Genomic DNA, 19992 nt, shown 5'->3' on the forward strand with positions numbered 1-19992 from the left:
TATTCCACAGTTCTAAATGGCTAATGGCTAAAATACTTCTGTTTATTTTAGCCATTTCCTGATTAATAAATATTAGTTTTGCTTCCTGTTTTGAAAGATTAATAGCAATGCTACAGAAAATATCTTTAAACATCTGTATCCTTTTGTATCAACAATTTCCCTTTTGCAAAATAGATTTCCAGGAATAGATTGCAAGTCAAAGAATAAAACTATTTTTAATCTAAATAAATACTGCTAGATTTTTTTTCTAGAAATTATAGAATATCAAATGACATTACTGGATTACAGCATCACAGAGTAAAAGTTACCAGACAGAGGGGCAAGAGTTCTTAGTGTAGGTGCAACTTTGTTTCTAGCTACCTGCGTGACCTGTGATAAGTCATGTCCCTATCAAGGCCTTCATCTTTAAAGTGAAAAGGTTAGAGAAGATGACTCCTAATGTTTCTATCTAGTTCTAAAGTTCAATGGTATTTTTTGTTTACCTTCAAATGCTAAAATCTAAGCAAATCTCCAGATATGATGTTTAATAATATGAAACCATTTACAAATGTTTTGGTGAATATTAACTATGTTTCAGGAGAAATCACCGATAGCTCCAAAATCACATTTTTTTCTCTTAAATATTGCAACCCTCCTTAATTCTTGGAAGATGTTTCGAAGTCTCATCATGCCCTTAGAATCATGGGGGACTCCTCATGTAGGAGTTCTAAACCAGAAAAAAATTTCAAATCAGAATTCTTACCTATGGCTAAAACAACCTCTGTATATGTAATATCCTGGAAAATAATAAAATATTCCTCTTTTATTATTATAAGTAAATAAAGATTTTCACTAAAAGCAACAATAAGCTTATAGAATAAAAAAAGAAAAGTCCTTTTCTCTGGGTAAAAGATCAGCATTCCTTATTCTGTATACCTAGTCCCTCACAATTTTACATACAATGAAACATTCAAGCCCTATGAATCTGAAATCTTGGATCAAACATATGTGCATATATGATCATTAGTGTTGCCATAAATTCCAATATATACAATTTTGAAAAGTCTTGTAAATGTAATTATAAATCCATTTGTCAATGACTTGACTTGATGACAATAACTATATGGTTGCTTATAATATTGAAAGCTGTATTATATAGTTATAGAACAATAAGAAGTTGTAGAATATGGTCTCATTGATGATTTTCAACATCAATCTGAGTAAACTCTGATTTTTATACATTACATAAGTGGTGAATTCCCTGTTATAAAATTTCAACACCTAAGTAAAACTTGTTATTAAAAAACGAGTTTCCTATGGCTGTCTTGATTCACTTTTTAAATGTCAGTTGAATTTGACTGAGCATCCTTGACCTTGAACTTTTCATAGTTGGCTTTTGATTGACACATTTATTCAATTTGACCTTTTCTTTTAACTGAACTATTCTTCTTCTGTTTGAATCTTCATTGGAAGATTGTTGTTGTAGTCTACAATATAAGCAGTAGTTTGAATAGTTAGCCTTTTCTGACATTGATGGTGTTTAGATTCTCTCAATTTTATGTATTTTGGAAGTTGATGAGAATCCTCCTGACTGTGAAAGACAGTTTTCAAATGGACACTATGATTCAAATTTCATCCTTTGCAATGAGGTATTTTCATTCGGAAACTTGTTTCCAAACATCAGTAACTTTCAAAGTAGGTTTGGCAAAAGAATACTCAGCATGTGGTCATGAAACACACAGATGAAATAATATAGCTACTTGTTGAAGATTGTGCTTATTAAAATATTTACCAGTAATGCCAAAAAAACCGCAGTATGAATGTCTCATAAACCAGAATTTTGAGGAAAAACTCAAAATAGAAAGATATTTAATAACTGGAAAATACTCTTTAGAAATGCTGATATAAAATTAATTATTTCGTTAGGAATATCAAATTTTTGGAAGAAGTTTATATGTAAAAGTTTCTCTACCACTTTTATTCAGTCTTTTAAAATGTCTGTCAATATGCTTATTCCATGGCAAACCATGTTCTTTCATATATATGTAAAGGCTTCTATATGCCAGATACTGTTTCAGCTACTAGGTATAATAGTGAACTAAATATCATCATTATTTATAAAAATGAAGTGAAAATAATGCTGATATCCACAAAACCAAAATATAGGTATTACCTTTAGTTGGTAAGTGAATACAAAGGCCTTTTCTTTCTTTCAGTCTTTTTATAACTCAAGAAGATGAAAAGAAAAATGATTTTTATTTTCCAATCCAGCAAGTTCTAGGTTAGAAATATTTTCTCTAAATTCTTCCTGAAAATGAAGAATATTTTTTTTAGCTCATATCACTTCTTCCATACTGTATCATAGAGAAATGAAGTAATGCTAGTCAGTTGTCAACACTTTGAACATTCTGCCTGTAAATCTCCTTAATCGGATCCATAAGTTCATTAATAACCCTTTCTATCTTTCACATTACCATCAGCAATCATTCTACTAATTTTTCTGCTTAGGTTCCCTTTCCTCTAGCCTCCAATTACAATCTCCTCGCTGTTTATTGCAGCTTTCATTAATATTATCTTTGAGTCTCTCCCTGTCTTGGTCAGAATGCTGCCCTTAAGATTCTGAAGTATATAAGCAAAGGGTCTTAGAGCCACATCACTTGAGATCTTTGTCCTGAGGACACCCTTTATTTGGTAACACCCTGGATTTGAGGTTTGTCAAGGGCATTTCTTTGCGAGTCCTTTGCTACTCAGACTGGAGATGGGAATTTATTTTGTTTTTAAATCTTGTGACACTTAGGTCCTTCATATAAATATTAATAGTTTCTCTACATTCTGCTTGAGAAATTAACAATTCTTTCTTTTCAGCTCATCTCTGTCTAAATACATGACAAAAAAAAAAAAAAACCCTTAGCACTACTGATATTTTCTCCTTGAAAACCTTAGGCAAATGTAATTTATCCATAATGGATAATGTGTTGCTAAACTTTCCAGCACTGCATAGAGATTTAGCCTTTAATGACAATTTCCTCACTGTCCTTTAATCCCTGGTCAACAATCTCCTTGAGGCCTTTCCAGCTGTCACCGGCAATGGCATGATGGCCTTTCCAGCCTCTGTACATTGATTAAAGCCAGTGCCACATATTTAGGCTTCAGTTACAGCAGTACCCCACTTTCAGATACCAACTTATTTTATGATTATTCACTATAGTACCAGCCACTTCAAAGCTTCGTGGTATTTTTTTATACTACTACAACCATTTTACTCTGGTCAGCATTTTGTGAGTGAGGAAATCAGGTCTGAAATGCGAAGATGTCTTGAATCTGCTGCTCAGTGGCTGAGCCTTCAGCTGGGGCAGCCAAATGGCTGGAGATGGCTGGCATGGCTCAGTGGGTGCTATGCTATATGCCAGAAGCCTCAGTTCTGAGTCTTGGATGGATTCCCCAGTTCTTCTCCATGATGTTTCTGCCAGGGTTTGGGATTTTCAAGGTGATTTCTTTACTTGCAATCCAGGTAGCTGGGCTAGAATGGTTAAAACAACTGGGAACGTCTGGCCTTCCCTCTTTCCTTGCAATCTCATACCTAGCTAGCTTGGCAGCCTTTTTTTCAAATCATGACAGGCTCAGTATAGTCCAACATTTTACATTCCCCTAGAACAAATGTTCCAAAGGGCCTAGAAAGAAGTTATAAGTCTTCTTATGATCTAGGAACAATATTTTCAGTACATCACTTCTGCCACATGCCATTGGTCGAAAAAGTTACCAAGACCAGTCCTGATACAAGGGGTAGGAAATCAAACTTAGACTCTCAAAAAATCAAGGAGCAAAATATATGTGGACATCCTTATTCTACCACAGTGAATGAAAAGTTAAATCGTAGGCCTTACAGTTTCTTTGCATAACACTACATACAAGTAGTATCAACATAAAGCACAGCAACCAATGTAGTGTAAAACAGATTGTGAATGATTCATTATACGGTGGTGTCAGGTTTAGCCATAATAAAATGGAGTATATCTCAGCAATGGCTCTCTTGAGACAAATTTTAAATACCCCATAGTTCAATGCTTAGTCACTTTACTGGGAAAGAGAAAAGATAACTAATAGGAAAAATAAACATCAGCAGGGAAGAAATGAAGAGAAGCTGAGGATATTAAATTTAACTCATATGGAGAATTGAAGTTCTGTTACCATTACTGGCAGGTTTTGTACTCTAGAGAGAGGTTGGGGATCACAAGACAGGGGCAGAATCAATGCCTTGGAAGAAATAATAGACAAAATCATATGCAAATGTGTCATTAATCAATGAGTAGAGAAGGAGAAAAATGGATGCAGAATAAGCAGGTAAGTCACTTCTAGTCTTACAGGACTCAGCATTAGCCTCCCGCTGCTCTGATGCCAGAGACCCAAGGTGATAAAGAAATTGCTTGTATCTATGAGACCCAAGCATAAAAGAGGCACTCAAACTAACTGGCTTTATTCCAGACTAGTTCTTAGAGTTCCATACAAAAAATCAATGAAACACAAGATATCCTGCTATATCCCCATGACTTTGAATTTTTGACAATTTCAGGCCAATATTGATTCTAATTGACAAGTAGGATAAAACTACTATATTCTGCCAGCATGGGCTCTGCTGATTTCAAGGAAGATTTAGAAATCCTATAGGCAGGTATATGAGTGTTTTTCCACATAGCCAGGAAGAGACTAGACTTGTGTGCAGACACTAACTATCCTGTAATATAAAAAGAGTAGTAGAATAAATCTCGAGTTATAGTGTTAATCTCAAAAAATAAATTGAAAATATGGCAAGACTAAATGAGAAAGAATAGAAACATTAATATATCAGTAAAATATTGTTCCATTTAAATTATGCACTTAGGTTAGGAAGTCAAATTTGGCCAATTCTTCTTCCAGTAAAGCTGTGTCACTATAAACTGCAGATGGCTAACTCAGAACATGTCAGTTGTAGATCACATATTGAGGATTTTCTTAATGCTGGATAATGTCACTAAAAAATTAAACTATGTCATGAGCAGATGAAGTACATCGATATTGTGTGTTATCAGAAAGGTGATTCTGGCATTTCAAAGGAAGACAAAGTATTTATATGTCTAGAAGTGTCTGGTGAAAAGTACTCTTAAAAGTATGATCTCTCAGAATAATCCTATGGTGTACCTAAAGAACTAACTTCTAATAATAGTTTTTTATAGTCATTACTCTTCAATGAAGTCATTTTATTTTGGTACACTTGACAAATTTCACTTTAACTAGTGCTAGTGAGTCAAATTACCTACAGTGTAACAAGCCATAGTTCCATAGGCAGCATAGCAGAATGGAAAGGACACCTGACCAAGAGTTGGATGACCGAGGCTCTCTCTCCTCCTGCTTCCACACTCAACTTGACCTTGGAAAAAATCACCTAAACTCTTTATTCCTCAGTTTTCTCAGCTGCTATAGAAATTAGTTAGGCCAGACAATTTTCTATTTCTCTTTCCACATTAAAATCATTCTTTTCTGAAATGATTTTTTGTATTATTATCTATTTTAACCAAAGATGTTGTAGCTATTTGTCTACCTCTCACATTGCATTGTTAGTTTCTCAAAGGCATGATTTATTGATTCTTTATCTTGTAGCATGTGTAGGTCAGGTGTGATAAATAAATTTTATCTCTTGTGACAACTCTATTCCACTGAAGCACTGTGTTGAGAAGCATCCATAGGTTGGGTCACAGTTCAGCCACGTGTGCTATGAGTAAAGGAGAAGGGCGTGGTTTCAGGGGTGCCATGTGTTTGCCATCCCTGTTTAGACAAAAAAAAAATTCTAATAAATATTTGTTAAATGAATTAGTGAATAATTCTATCACTATGCATGTGCTATGAGCTTTCATAAAATAAAATGTGTAGTTATTATAGTATGCAATTATTCTAGAACTTTCTTGGTGGAAATGCCATCACTAGCTATTTACAAAGCACATGCTAATGCATAAATGAGTAAAATTTTTCTGACTTCTTGTGCCATCTTTGTGCAACTTCAATAAGAAGTAATTTATGAAGCATAGACTTAGTAAAAGATGGTAAGATTATTCCATTCCTAGACAATGGTATAAATCACTGGAAGCAAAAATGTTTATTGTCTGTCATGATTGTTAAAATCTACTTACCTGTGAGTGTTGCCTCATTGAGCCAACCTATGGACCAGCTGTAATACAGATTATAAGATATTACTAAAGAGATTCCTTGAGAAAGTTGATCCATCATACAAACGCTGGAGAGGAATTTCTCATAACTTTAATGATGTGAGTTTAAATAACACTCTTGCCTCGAATTCTCTTAAAGAAAACTGGTCTGCCATTGCACTTAAAAAACTTCCAGTTTCTAAGTGAGGGTGAGAGTCCATCTAGGGTCCCTTCCAGCTCCAGGACTATAAAGTTTAGAGGAGTCCCCATTTCCATTCTTTCGAATGAGAGATTGCTTTTTTTTTACTTTGTCACTAAAAAACCAATTGTCAGTGAGCTTTGTGTTTGCATGGGAGGTATAAGGAAAAAGTAGAAAGAATATTTGGAGAGAATAACACATAAATATACTAACATCTGGATAGGTACACACCAAACATCCAGTATAAAATATTTAATATAAAGTGTGTGTCACTGTATTTTCTAACACAAGCCTTAAGAAGATGTGTTTTATTTCTGTATTTTTATATAAGCATACATTGAGAAAGAAACTTCAAGTAAGTAAAGCATGAAAGAGAAGGTATAAAGATTAAATAGGAAAGGATAGGTGTTTCACAATTTACAAAGAGATGCATGTCAACCCCTAACTATTTATCTCTAAAGAGCACCATTTCCTCAGATGGACATAAATGTTCTAGGGGACCACAGGTAATATCCATGTGGATTGGAGTGGAGTCAATTGCATAGGCATGTGAATGTGACCTGTGTAGACACACTGGGCCCCGCACTGAGAAGGGTCTATGTTTGGTGTAATGCTTGGCTGTTGCCATTGTCAAATTCTTAACTTTTTAACAAGGGGCCCTGCATTTTATTTTCGTTTTGCACTGGGGCCCACAAATTATGTAGCCAGTCATGGTGGTACATGAAACCTTTCTGAAAGAGATAAGTTGAACAAAGTCTTAATATACAAGACAGAATTTGTAGACTTTGGCAGGTCATTGGAGAACTACTTGAAAAAAAATGCAGAGACTACACTTTGCACTATAGTGAGAGACATGATAGGTTGACTATAACCTCACATGCAAGATTAAAGAAGCTAAACCGTTTCATAGGCAAAAGGGAGCCAGTGAAGATTTTTGAGATGGTAAATAAGATCAGTTTTAAAGAAGGACTAACTTAGCAATGGCATATCAGATTGTTAAGCCTGAGGGTCATGGAAGGGATTATAAAGAGGATAGAAAGAGCTAGTTTGATAGCTATTATTAAAAATATACATTTAGGAGTCAATGCCCATGGGAAAATTGCTAAAACTCTATGAGGCACACAGAAAGAGGAAATATCTTTCTCTGGACCTGGCCTGAGTATTGTGTTGTGAGATAACAGATCCATCTCTATCCAAATCTCTTCAAAGACCAGATGCAGGTGGGGAGAAAACTATTCCACATCCCTTCCTGTATTTTTTTCATCAAAGCCAAATTAGAGTGGAAACTCCTTGAGTGCATAGTCTATGTCTGTATACATAACTCTTTGAACAGCATAAATTAATATCTCTTGAATTAATTAGTTAGTGATATACTGAATAAACATGAAAGGAGTTAAGTCAAATAAATAGTCTCAGGAGTCATGTAAGTAAACTTTTGCCAGCACACAGAATGGAGCTTAGAGTAAGCCCAAGAAAGCACGAGGTTGATAAATTGTGTGCCCTTATCTATTTCAGGCCTTTTCCACCTTAGAAACTCTAGATTAATATAGAAACGGCACTACGCGCATGTAGAGCCCTTTTGAATTGGTCACTTGCGTTAATCTTAAGTAAGAGAATACTCATTTACCTCACCACTAGGGAAAAGATAATTGTTTTTCCTCTTTAATCTCTGTCACCAAGTAAAACTGTTAGTGCATTTTTTTTAGCACTTAAAATGCATTATTAAAATATGTGTTGTAAATTAAATACTAAGATCCCAATCATAGAATGTTATAGCCATATTTACCCATGTTGAGTCTTCAGTGCATTGTTGGATACATTTAGTATTTCACCATTATAAACATAAATGATTTGTCAAATGGTATTTTGTCTGTTTTCTTCACTAGTAGCAATTAATATTTTCATTTCAGATAATATGTCCAATTATTTAAGCATGCAGTTAAATATCAGCTATTTTCTAAAAACAATGTTAAAACCCGTATCATCATTAATCTAAACCCTATTCTATGAGGGGTTAACAAAAAACAACTGTAAATAGAAAAAGAATGTATATGTATACTATTTCCTTAACGTGGTAGGGTACTTTAAACAAATTATCCTCTGGGAAAAATAAATACTCTTACCGGGGAAACCTTTTAACTATCTAAGATTTTATGTCAATAACATTAATCATATCTAATAACCCATGTCTTGTAGCCGATACTCAGTTTTTTGTATTAGATAAGATTTTCAAAACTGCATCTCATAGAATTTATATGCCACATTACTTTGCTTTATGGAGAAAAATGGTCTATAGTATGTTTGTTGGAAACCAGGGACGCCCTGTGTGAGCCCCTTGAGAAAGTTAAATAAACCCCAGATGAAGGCACAGACACTATTTTACCCAGCAGCCTCTGACCAGGATGTTCAGCATGAGTCCACTATTTAAGAGAGCACCAACTTAAGTTGTCTTGTTATTTAAATGATCCTCCCCCAAACATTCTCAGAGTATTTACTATGTGTGCAGCATCCTGCTATCACCTGCTAAAAAAATGCTTTAAGAGTACTTTATACTTTTGAAGCATTTCCCAATAGTTCATGTATGTACATTGTTTCATTTGATTTCCTACAACAACCCATGAGAGAGACAGTGAAGGTGTTATTATCCCAATAAAGTGACTTCCCCAGAGTCCCAGGGCCAGGAAGTTGCTGAATCAAGGCTGGAAGTCAGATCTTCTTATTCTGAGTCTGACAGTTCTCTGCTACACTATAAGAGAGAATGGGGGTGGGGGAATACTTATATCTAAATAAAGCTAAGAACTTATCAAAAAGCTTACTATAGCTATGGAAAACATTGCTATCCAGTTTGGCAAGGAAATGAATATCAATTAAAGAAATATTCCTCTTGGCTAAGAGTGAAATTATAGTGCCCTTTAGCAGATAACATTTATCAGACACTTACTATGTGCCAGACACACTGCTATGGGCTTTACCCGTGTTATCACACTGAAGCTCTGAGAGAAGCTCTGAGCAATAATTTTCGCAAGTTGAATATCTAATAAGGGTTAGAGCCAGGATTCACACAAGTCTGTCATTCCAGAACTATATATACTCTTTAAGTGATTTTTTTCCACTGTCTTTCTCCATAGTCTTTTCTTATTTTCGTTTCTAATTTATTTTAGAGGTAAAAGGGGGAAGGGCTGGTATTGCTGGCCACAGAGAAACAAGGAAGCAAGAGCCATTCATGCGTTCATTAGCTGGCTTAATGATCGTCAGCTGCACTAGTGCCTAGTTTGGCTCTGGGAATGCCCATATTGGACTGTGAGGGAGACTTACATGAATGACAAGTGTTAGTTCAGAGATATGAGCAGGGTAACTTCAGAGCATAACCAGGGGTGAAGCCAAGGAAGCCCTGGAGAGCCCAGAAGACTTTACCAAGGAGATGGCATTTGAGCTGTGTCTAAAAGTATCTTTTAAGCAGAGAAAGAAAAAAGAGCATCTGCCATGGAACAAAAAGCTGTGCAAACAGGCACAGTTTGGGAAGTATTCCTATGTATGGCTAAATGTGAGGTTGGTGTTATACAAGCACAGGGTTCAGTTGCAGGAGGTAGAATTGTGCTCTAAAGAGCCCTGTATGTCAAAGGATAGAGAGGATAAGATTGGACTTTATCCTGAAGGCAACAAAAGCCAGCAGACACTTGGAACTGCAATGTTAAATGAGCTTCCATTATTTAGAAATATAACTGGCAGTCTTATGTCTGATGAACAGGACACTTAGTCAAAGTGAAAGCTAATAAAGAACTGGACTTGGGTGGAAAGATAGCATTTTTCTGTTTTATTTCAAAGTCATAAATAAAAGTCACGATAATCTCACAACCACTCTACTGAGCCTATGTGACCAAGAAATGTAAATGACAAAGATCTGCTGCTGCTCTCACAGAGAGTGAACACACAGCCTCTTTCTGAAAAAGATTTCATTTATTCATTCAACAAATATTCATTGAGCTCCCACAATGTGTCATATACTATATGTGGTAGGTGTTGGAGCACTGTGTTAAGCAATGGTTATGAGGAAATTCATTTGAAACAAGAAGTTTCAACTATAACCTGTTTTTCGGGTTATATGATTTATTCAAAAAAGCCAAAGAAATGGTTTAAAAAGAAAACAACAGAAAATAAAGCAAGTGTCAAAGAAAACAAGAGAGAGAAACTCCTCAGAGATAAAAAGTGAAAACGAGGTTTAAGAAAGCAAGCATCTGCTGTAAGTAACCATTTCATTAAAAGTGCACTAAATTGTGGAGACTCTCAGGAACTGCAGACTGCGGGCTGAGATTAAGTATAATGGGTTCTCACATGAATTCTTCTCATTACTTCTCTTGAAAGATCAGTAAATCTACTGAAAGGGTAATTTAGGTTTAGTGTTCACGATCCATTCATTTTACTTTTAATCTTCCTTGTTTAGGATTTTAAAAAATATGATGGAGATATAATCCCAAAGAGAAGGGATAGGCCCCAAATGAGATGATTTTAACTCCTTGAATAGTCTTGGCATTGATAGATATGCAATACGCTGTAGACTTTTTGCTCCTGATAAATGGTGATGGAGCTCTGGCCAGTTTATAAAGCACTACACGCCATGAATTATAGAAACCAAGTTTAAAAAAAAAAAAAACATAGGGAAGATAAGCTATACCTCACTTCCTGAATTCCTCAGAACTTTTGTGATTTTAACAAAATCTCTTCTTCATCCCATGAAGTTTTTCTTTCACTGTAAAGAAAGAAAAGGGTTTGGGGGCTTTTATCCAGGATAAAAAAAAAAAAATAATTTATTTGTAAGGAAAAAAAGTCTAGAAAATGAGATAGTTATTCAATTATAGGAATGTGATTTCATGAGATAATTTTTCTAAAGACATAAACCTGAAAAATGGCTTATAGTCAGTACTATTCTGCTGTTAAACTGCCAGCAATATGGTTTGTGGTATGAAAAAGCAAGCAAGTAAACAAAAAATATAACAAAACAAGCAAAAAATAGGAACTGTCTTTCAGACAGTGTTCTTTCTAGAAAAAAAAAAAAAATCAAATCCTTCCTGATTTTCTGAGGCCTCTCCTTAGTTTTGCCTTTAAACTTAGGCCCTATTGTGGACCTATAGTGTGTGCACATTCATTCACGATTAATTTAATTGAGTACCCCATTAAGAGAGCTTATTAGAACTGCAAGAAGAAAAAAGATACAGTAGTGCTACATGACACATAGAGGCAAATATAGATAAGCTCATTCATACATGATTAAATTATGTTAATTTGAAACTGAATTATGGTTTATAATGTTTACAGTTTGGGTTTGTTTTCCTACAAAACAATCAAGTGGTTTTAAAATTTCTTTTTCAGATATGAAAGAAGTGAGCATTTACTCTAGTGTAGATGAGAAAGGCATTTTGTTAGAATGTAAGGATAACAATTTATATTAAGGAAATTAACAGTGTAGGACATTCACTGGACAAATATCACATTCCTTAAAATAATTGTTATGACATTTTAATGCATTCTCACCATGAAGCATTTCCTTGTAAATGACTAAACCAGACCACGTCTTAACAATTATTTCATGAGAGAAAACTCCAATACCCTTAGAAGTTCCTATCATAAGACTAACAGGAAGGCAAAAAAAGAAAACAAAACAAAACAATTTAAATACCAGAACGAAATGGTCTCCAACATAATATACAGTAAAGTAATTCACTGAAAGAAATGTATTATTTGGGTAATAAAAAATTCACAATGACTTCACACCCTTTCTATGAAAGCCAAGGGAAAAAAAAAAGAATCAGAAGGATTTCAAGAAATTAATTGGGTTTTCACAATTTTCATAAAAGCCACTGGTCTGTTTCAAAATAAAGGCAAACAGCTAAATTCTTAAATGATCATGCAGATACTGCTCTCTAAGAACCAAACACATCATTTTTTAAAGGTAATTCACTTTCATCCCATCAAAAATTAAAATATCTCTAATATTGGGTGCTTCTCTATGACTTTCATTAAATATTATTTCATGTGCTTAATGATTGTTAGAGAAAATTTGGGAGTTCTTTGAAGATGTCATTTCAAGCTGCATGCATCTTCCCCTCATTCCAGTCCATTGTTCTTTGATTGCAACATGGAATCCGAAGGGAGTATTAGAGTTTTGCTGTGCCATTACCCGCAAAAGATACCTCATGATTTTTGTACCAGGCCTTTACATGATCACAATAAAAGAATCTATCTTTCCTGACATGGTAAATGAAAGACAACATTACGTAATGAAAGGTTTGTACCAGTCATTTTAAAGTATAGGATCATCAGCGATCCCATAAACTAATACATCTAAAATATACTCTCCCTGGTACTTATTTATCTCGTTAACTGTAGTTTTTCTTCGCCTATGTTCTAATCAACTTGATCCCAAAAAGAATCAGTTGTTTTGAGCCTCCTGTGTGTTTTATAACTGCATTTATTAACAAAGATTCAGGCTGTCCCTGCTCCCGGATGGTGGTGGTTTTGGAGGAATATATCTTTGTTAAGAAAAAATGCATGGCTTTGAGACCAATGATCTTTCACCTATGCACTTGTCTCATTCTGTTGTCCACAGTGTACTTAACAAAAGGAACCATTCAATAAAGCCACATGTGATGATCTTTTGACTGCTATCTTCTCGTAACTAATTTCCCACAAGTTGCTATTCCTCACAATATGATATACCTGCCACAAAAGTAGGCCTGTCTCTGAATAGCAAAGCAATAATTTTTGCTCGCTGACTATTTTTCCTATACCTCCGAAGATATGAGTTTGTTCGTGCATATTTAGATAACTCTTAAATACCTTAGCTGCTAAATCATTATATGCAATATTAACTGTTTAAACCCTTTATTAGCAACTGTTAAAAACATAACTTCCATGTGTTCCATAAAATAGGGCATGCTTGATTTCTGAATTGTTGTCATATAAATTGTAAGGCCAAAAATGGGCCCTTTGACTAAATATGCAAAGTTCCCCCTTAAACCACCTTGAACTAGGCAGATTTGCAACATTTTAAACTGGCACTTCATCCCTCTTTCAGCAAGCATCCTCTGCAGATTTAATGATCAGGAACATCCTTCTGATGCATGCTGGGAGATATGGCTGCAGGGTACAGACCACAGCAGACAGTGTGTCAGATGAGGCAGAACTTCTTGTTAGGGGTGAGTATGCTAATAGTGCAGTCTGAAGACATGATCACCATAAATTATCATACAAAGGAATTTAAATGCATGGACTTTGAGCACATCAGTACTGTGCATTTTACTTTCAATTTTACGATATATGTCATTTTTGCATAACCTTTTGCCTTTGAAAAAATTACATGGAAAACTGCTCCTTAATAACAGACAAAAACTACAGATCCAACTTCGGAATCCAAAACACCTTTAGTAATAAGTGTTTAACCAACCTAATACCAAGCAGAATTTCTAAACAGTTGCGCTACTAAGACACTTAGACTATAAAGATAAAATTTGTCCGCGTATATATGTGTTTTTCAAACGCAAAACTAGTGGAACCCCTAGGCACTTTTTTTCTCCACTAACTTCTAAAATCTGTTTCCAAAAACAGGAAAACTGCATGTGTAAGATGGTGACATTTGCAATTGTTAAGTGACAGGGATTTTTTAAAAGTCTGAAAATGTCAACATACAGCTTCTCTGTGCAGAAATGACAGTGAAGTGGTTTCCAATTATGAGCCAGGCCGTCAAATTCTGCAATCCTATGTGGCTACATCTTATTTGAATTAAGCAAATGACTAGAGCACCCATTTTCTTTAAAATAGTATTCCCTGGCCGGGCGCGTTGGCTCACGCCTGTAATCCTAGCTCTCTGGGAGGCTGAGGCGGGCGGATTGCTCAAGGTCAGGAGTTCAAAACCAGCCTGAGCAAGAGCGAGACCCCGTCTCTACTATAAAATAGAAAGAAATTAATTGGCCAACTGATGTGTATATAAAAAATTAGCCGGGCATGGTGGCGCATGCCTGTAGTCCCAGCTACTCGGGAGGCTGAGGCAGAAGGATCCTTCGAGCCCAGGAGTTTGAGGTTGCTGTGAGCTAGGCTGACGCCATGGCACTCACTCTAGCCTGGACAACAAAGCGAAACTCTGTCTCAAAAAAAAAAAAAAAAAAAAAAAATAGTATTCCCTTGTATGGGAAATGCAGATCCTAGCATGCATTTCCTTCCTTCCTTCCTTCCTTCCTTCCTTCCTTCCTTCCTTCCTTCCTTCCTTCCTTCCTTCCTTCCTTCCTTCCTTCCTTCCTTCCTTCCTTCCTTCCTTCCTTCCTTCCTTCCTCTCTGCCTCCCAATCTACTTTCCTTCCTTTCTTCCTTCCTTCCTTCTTGCCCTTCCCTTTTAGCTCTTTATTGAAGGTCAGTATATCTACAAACATTCTCACTCACCAGTCATAAGTATATAGGTGCACAACTCAATGAATAATGACAAAGTAAACATACTATACAACTGCCATTCAAGGAAAGAAGTGGAACATTACCAGAATCTCACCTAGTGCCTCTCCCCTTTTGATCTTATACAGTTACATTTTGAGTGCTATGAGTATTGCATGCTCAGACCTCTTACATGGGCTCTCCAAACAAAAATTTATAATCTATAGCAAGAAATTGTGTTTTAGATTAACTGGTCTTTTATCCTTCTGGAGTGTTTTATAATGATAAATTTTAAGAATTCATTAACATTATAAAAATCTTGAACAGTAAACATAAGGCATATAATGAGCTTCATCATCTCTTTTGTTTTAGTTGTATATATCACCAAATGTTTATGGATTTTTGGTAGTGCATTCATCATTGGTTCAAGTAAAATGCTTTAAAAGAAGTGTGTATCTGGGTGAGTGGCAGTTTGTTCATTTTTTTTGTGTTTGTTTCTGTTGAAAAGGTTGTTAGATCTTTCCTCCAAATTTATAGTGAGAATGTATATCTGTATTACCTTATTATGACACACCAACTTTTTAAAGTGCTCATCTTTTCAATACATTCCATTCCATTTATCTAAAAATTTTCCTTTGTGCCTTCTGAAGTTATAAGACTCATGGAACTACAAACCCCACACTGCAGTCAAATTTATAGAAAATTGCTTTCTTCTCTTGCTATGATCTGTTTTTGATTATGTATATTTATTGTGTGCACTTGCCTAGTAATTTAGAATGATGGTCTTAAAATGGGAGCTTTCCAAATGAATATCACAATTTAGAAGATGATAAGAAACCAGGTCTTTTTACAGGACTATAAGGGGCAAATTTAAGTGGCAAACTAACATTCTGCTTTGTAAGTAAAATTAAACTCAACAGAGTTTAGAACATAATTCAGGTTCGGCTTTCATGTTCTGCTCTTTTAGCCTTTGGCTTCATGCCTAGGAGATGATAAAATGCATAAATTTTGGAATTTTACCCAATAGCAATTTCAAGCAGGTTGCCATTGTCTGAATATTCACATAACATTCAGTTCAAGCTTTCACTTGAAGTGAGTTTGATCAAATCACCACTTTTCTATTATATATTTGCATTACTTTTCTGAAATTAGTAAAAGTATCTTGCCTCTTCTGCCTGTTTAGTCTTAGACAGATTTAAAAACTGAACTAAGGTGTTTGGTTCCTTTTATAAAAACTTTTTATTTAAGTTTATAGCTCCTGGTCATTGAAGAAGTTTTGATGCTTGAATATTGCTATTTTTAATGTTGGATTGTAAAAGAAAATTTAAAATAGTTTTATTCTACCAGTCTCCTTTCTCCCACTCCTGCATTTGCTGATTTGTAAACTGATGGCATTCTATTATAATAGAGTAGGACACAGGGCCAAATCTGAGCATTCTACATTGAGCTTTTCCAATGATGGCTACAATGCTGGCAGCAGAATCCTTAAAGCACAGTTGTCCCAATGTGTCACAGAAATATGAGAACAGTAAAAATTCCACCATCCATCTTTTTTTAGAATGCCATCGTTGGATTGTCTGAGCAGTTCACTTTGCTCAATGTTAATCACAAGGAACAAATTTGGGTGATAAGGAATACATTATGATTCTATTTCAGTGGAAATTTAGAAGAGAAAAAAAATCTATATTCTCCTAGATTGATGGAAGCTATTTTTTATCATCTTCTTTCCCATTCTTTTGTGCATCTTACTAAATCCTGCAGTTCTTGAGCTGGCCCCACAAGCAGACTAAATAGGAGCTCAGGTGTGTAGCCACATGACCTCATCATTGCCTGTTTAGAATCTGAGTGTTCCTGATTAGTAATGTTCCCTGCTACTCTCCTTATTCACTGTTTTAAGGACTATCTTTCCCTCAAGTGCCTGTTTGCACTTGTGCCTGATTTTGCTTGTTAATGTCAGTGCTATTATTTACAGCTATTCCACAATAATCATCATTCTCCAAAATTTGAATTTTCTATAAATATCTGAAGCATAAAATCACTTGCTCTCACAAATTTAATATTCAGTGAACCAGCATCATCACAGCACCACGCATAATCTGGAAAACAATCATATAAGTAATGAATATGTTAGAAAAAATTATTTTGGTAGAATATAAAAGGAAATTAAAGCCACGCCTGGACATCTGTGCACAATTTGAGTCATGTAAAGTGTCCTATAACAAAAGTAGAGAAAGTAAGACTAGACAATGCTATAAGTAACCTCTTTAAAGATAAATAGAACTCTATCATGCTGTTCATGGAAAGGAGATAGATGGGTAAGAGGTAACTGCACTGAGGGGGATACACAAGTTGTAAAGAACTGATGCTCTCAAGCAATATGAAAAGTGATCAAATACAATATAAAAGACTCTGGAGAAAGGACTATTCTTTTTTGTTATTTCATTTTACAAAAATCAGTATTAGAAATATGTTTTGCAAAGCAAATATAAGGGCAGGAAACTGTCATGGTTTAAAGATTAAAATGTGCTTAGCTAAGCTAGATTAGCAGGGAGCCAGAGCATGAACTCTTTCTATTCTGCCCAGGGCAGAGGAAGCAATAAAAAATTCACTTTTTCATGCAGCTTCTTTGTTTATGTTATTCTGCTTCTTAGTGTGAAATAGCAGATCAAGGAACTCTGGGAATAGTGAAAAAAAAAAAACATCAATAATTTTTTGGTTCCTTCTGAATACACAGCCTTCCCCAAACTTGGGCAACAATTTTCATTTTGTGAATTACAATTTATAAGATGAATCCAAAGGTATTGAATTGAATTTGAGAAATGAATCCATCTCATGATGTGACTTGTTGGGAGACATCTAACTGCTTTTAACTATTCACCTCCAACCCCACCCCATCACTTATTCTTGGCACAGCATCCTACCTGTCTTTCAATTTAACTTCTTTTATCTTTCCAATCAATTCAGTCTTATTTCTTCTTTCCAAGAATGTGTTTTTCTTGAACATTTACCTTTAACCTCTCCCAAGCCACTTAGTCACTTTTCACTGTGAAACTAAAACCATTAAAAGGTTTTTTTTTTTTATTTTTTGTCAATGAAATAAGTCAACAAATGTGTTTATAATTTGCTATTCATTTGTTCACCCATCTATTCATTTAGCACCTGCTCCATTTCAGGCACTGAGGTCAGCACTGAGAATGGGGAGACGAACAGGCCTGGGTCTCAGCCCTCTGAGCTCTACATTTACTGGTCCTCTAGGGTGGGGCACTTTCAGAATTGGGTTGAGACATGCCAAACAAAGCTACTCTGGGTAAATTTTCAGACTCATAGAGAAAATAGTGAATGACTAGGAAAAAAACATAAGCATAGCAAGGATACTAGATACATAATTTGTGAAGCCCAGTGCAAAATGGAAATGCCAGGCCCTTTGTTCAAAATTATTATGAACTTCAAGACAGTGACTAAGGCATTAATCTAAACACAGGTACCTGAGCTTAGAAGCTCAAAACTGCACAGATCTGAGCAACTTCTGCACATGCATGAAGCTAGCCCTTCATAAATATTCACTTATGTATTAATATGCAAAAGCAAAAGGACTTTAGCAAAGGCAGGGAATAAATTATAAGAAAGTCAAAAGTTTTTTCATCTATAAAATTATAGTATCAGAGCCTGCATAACAGGTTTTATCAGTTTTTTACATTAAAAAAAACTTTCTTTTTATCTTACCTTATGAGCCATTTGTTTTTGCCTCAGATTTTGTTTATTATGTTGAAGTAATCACTGATTTATGTTTCTATTTTAATTCCAACCAAAGCCTCCTATCATCATAAGGTAAATGATGCTATAAACTAGACAATGTAATTCCAGCTGTCAAAGAGACATTATCTTTTAGCTAGTTGTAAAGTATTACCTGTTGTTTTTTTGTTTGTTTGTTTGTTTGTTTCAAATAGTTGAAAATATCCTGAACACACCAGTTCCTACCTGGATGGAAATGAATTTAGGAATCTTTGATTAAATATCTCCATATTCTGTCCAAGGTCTAATTTTTAGTGATTCTCATTAGCAAGAGAGGAAAGTTTGAGAATTTTCTGCCTATTGCCCTTGGAAGATGTGAGTACTATCACTTTCCCAAATACAAAGGGAAACCAAAGCTCAGTGAAAACCTTGAACATATTTCTAATATATTGTTAATTGATTTGAGAATTAAAGTAGTGCCAATGTTCTCTATCTTCGTATCTCTCACTGTGCTACCTTTGTGATCCATGTAGATTCTAAATTGATGTAAATGTCTATTTTTAGTATCTGGCCGCTTCTGAACAATTCCAAGCTTTATAATACACAGTATTTAATGCAAGTATCTTTGGAAGATAGATTTTGCATAGTTTTTCTTTCCCTCCATTGATCTAACATGCAATAAGCTTATTATACTTGGAGATTGCATAAGCCTTCATATGGTAGAGTAATGATTTGGACTCAAAAGAGTCTCCAGTGAAAATGAAAAAAAAAAAAGCCAGTAGTTATGAGAAGCAAAGCTAGGTTTGCCAATATGCTGGTATTTATAGATCAAAAGACAATGACAAATGTTTTCAGTGTAATTTTAATCTTAGTTAATATTAAATACATTCACAAATAATTGTTTTAGAGCAGAATAGAAGCTATTCAGTTAATATAATTGGTTTTACAATATTTTTAAAAACTTTAAAATATAGATATGAAATATTCTCCCTCATGAAAAAAAAATCAAATTTCATTCATGCAATCTCTTATTGGAATATCCTGCACCACCTGGAAATATTAGATCACTAATACCTCTAGTATGGGATAATATTATTTAAATAGCTTATACCAATCACTTGCTTTCCTAGATCAGGCTTTTGTCTACATTAACTAGTTTGATTGACATTCATAAAATGTCTTTTAGACACTGAATAGCAGTTTACCTTTTTTTCGCTTATAGTTTTCATATAGTTGCTTGCTAATCTGTAGAATTCTTTAACAATGGGCTAAAAAGTAACAGTTTTGGTCAATCAAGTGTTTGCATTCTCTGTGCTAGTTTTAGTTTGGCTCATTGAAGTAATAGTTGCATGAAGTGATCTGCCTGGTTGAAATGATTGAAGCAATTTGTATATGTGTATATATATATTGCAAATAAAAAATGAGCAAACAAATGAATTATCATTGTATACAGACAACCAACTGATGGAGACTAAATCTCTCGTATTTTCAT

At 34.8% G+C, this 19992-nt stretch overlaps 1 protein-coding gene across 2 annotated transcripts in view; it reads left to right on the plus strand.

Annotated features, from left to right (window-relative positions):
• The window catches only part of CNTN5 (contactin 5), a 1190057-nt gene that overhangs the window by 1073707 nt on the left and 96358 nt on the right, over window positions 1-19992 (plus strand). For both annotated transcript variants that reach the window (XM_076002462.1, XM_076002463.1), the window contains exon 16: window positions 13427-13547. In XM_076002462.1, coding sequence (XP_075858577.1) covers window positions 13427-13547 — 121 coding nt within the window. The remainder of the gene's footprint in view (window positions 1-13426; window positions 13548-19992) is intronic.

This window comes from Microcebus murinus, chromosome 4 (genome assembly GCF_040939455.1).
Source record: "Microcebus murinus isolate Inina chromosome 4, M.murinus_Inina_mat1.0, whole genome shotgun sequence".
NCBI lineage: Eukaryota > Metazoa > Chordata > Mammalia > Primates > Cheirogaleidae > Microcebus > Microcebus murinus.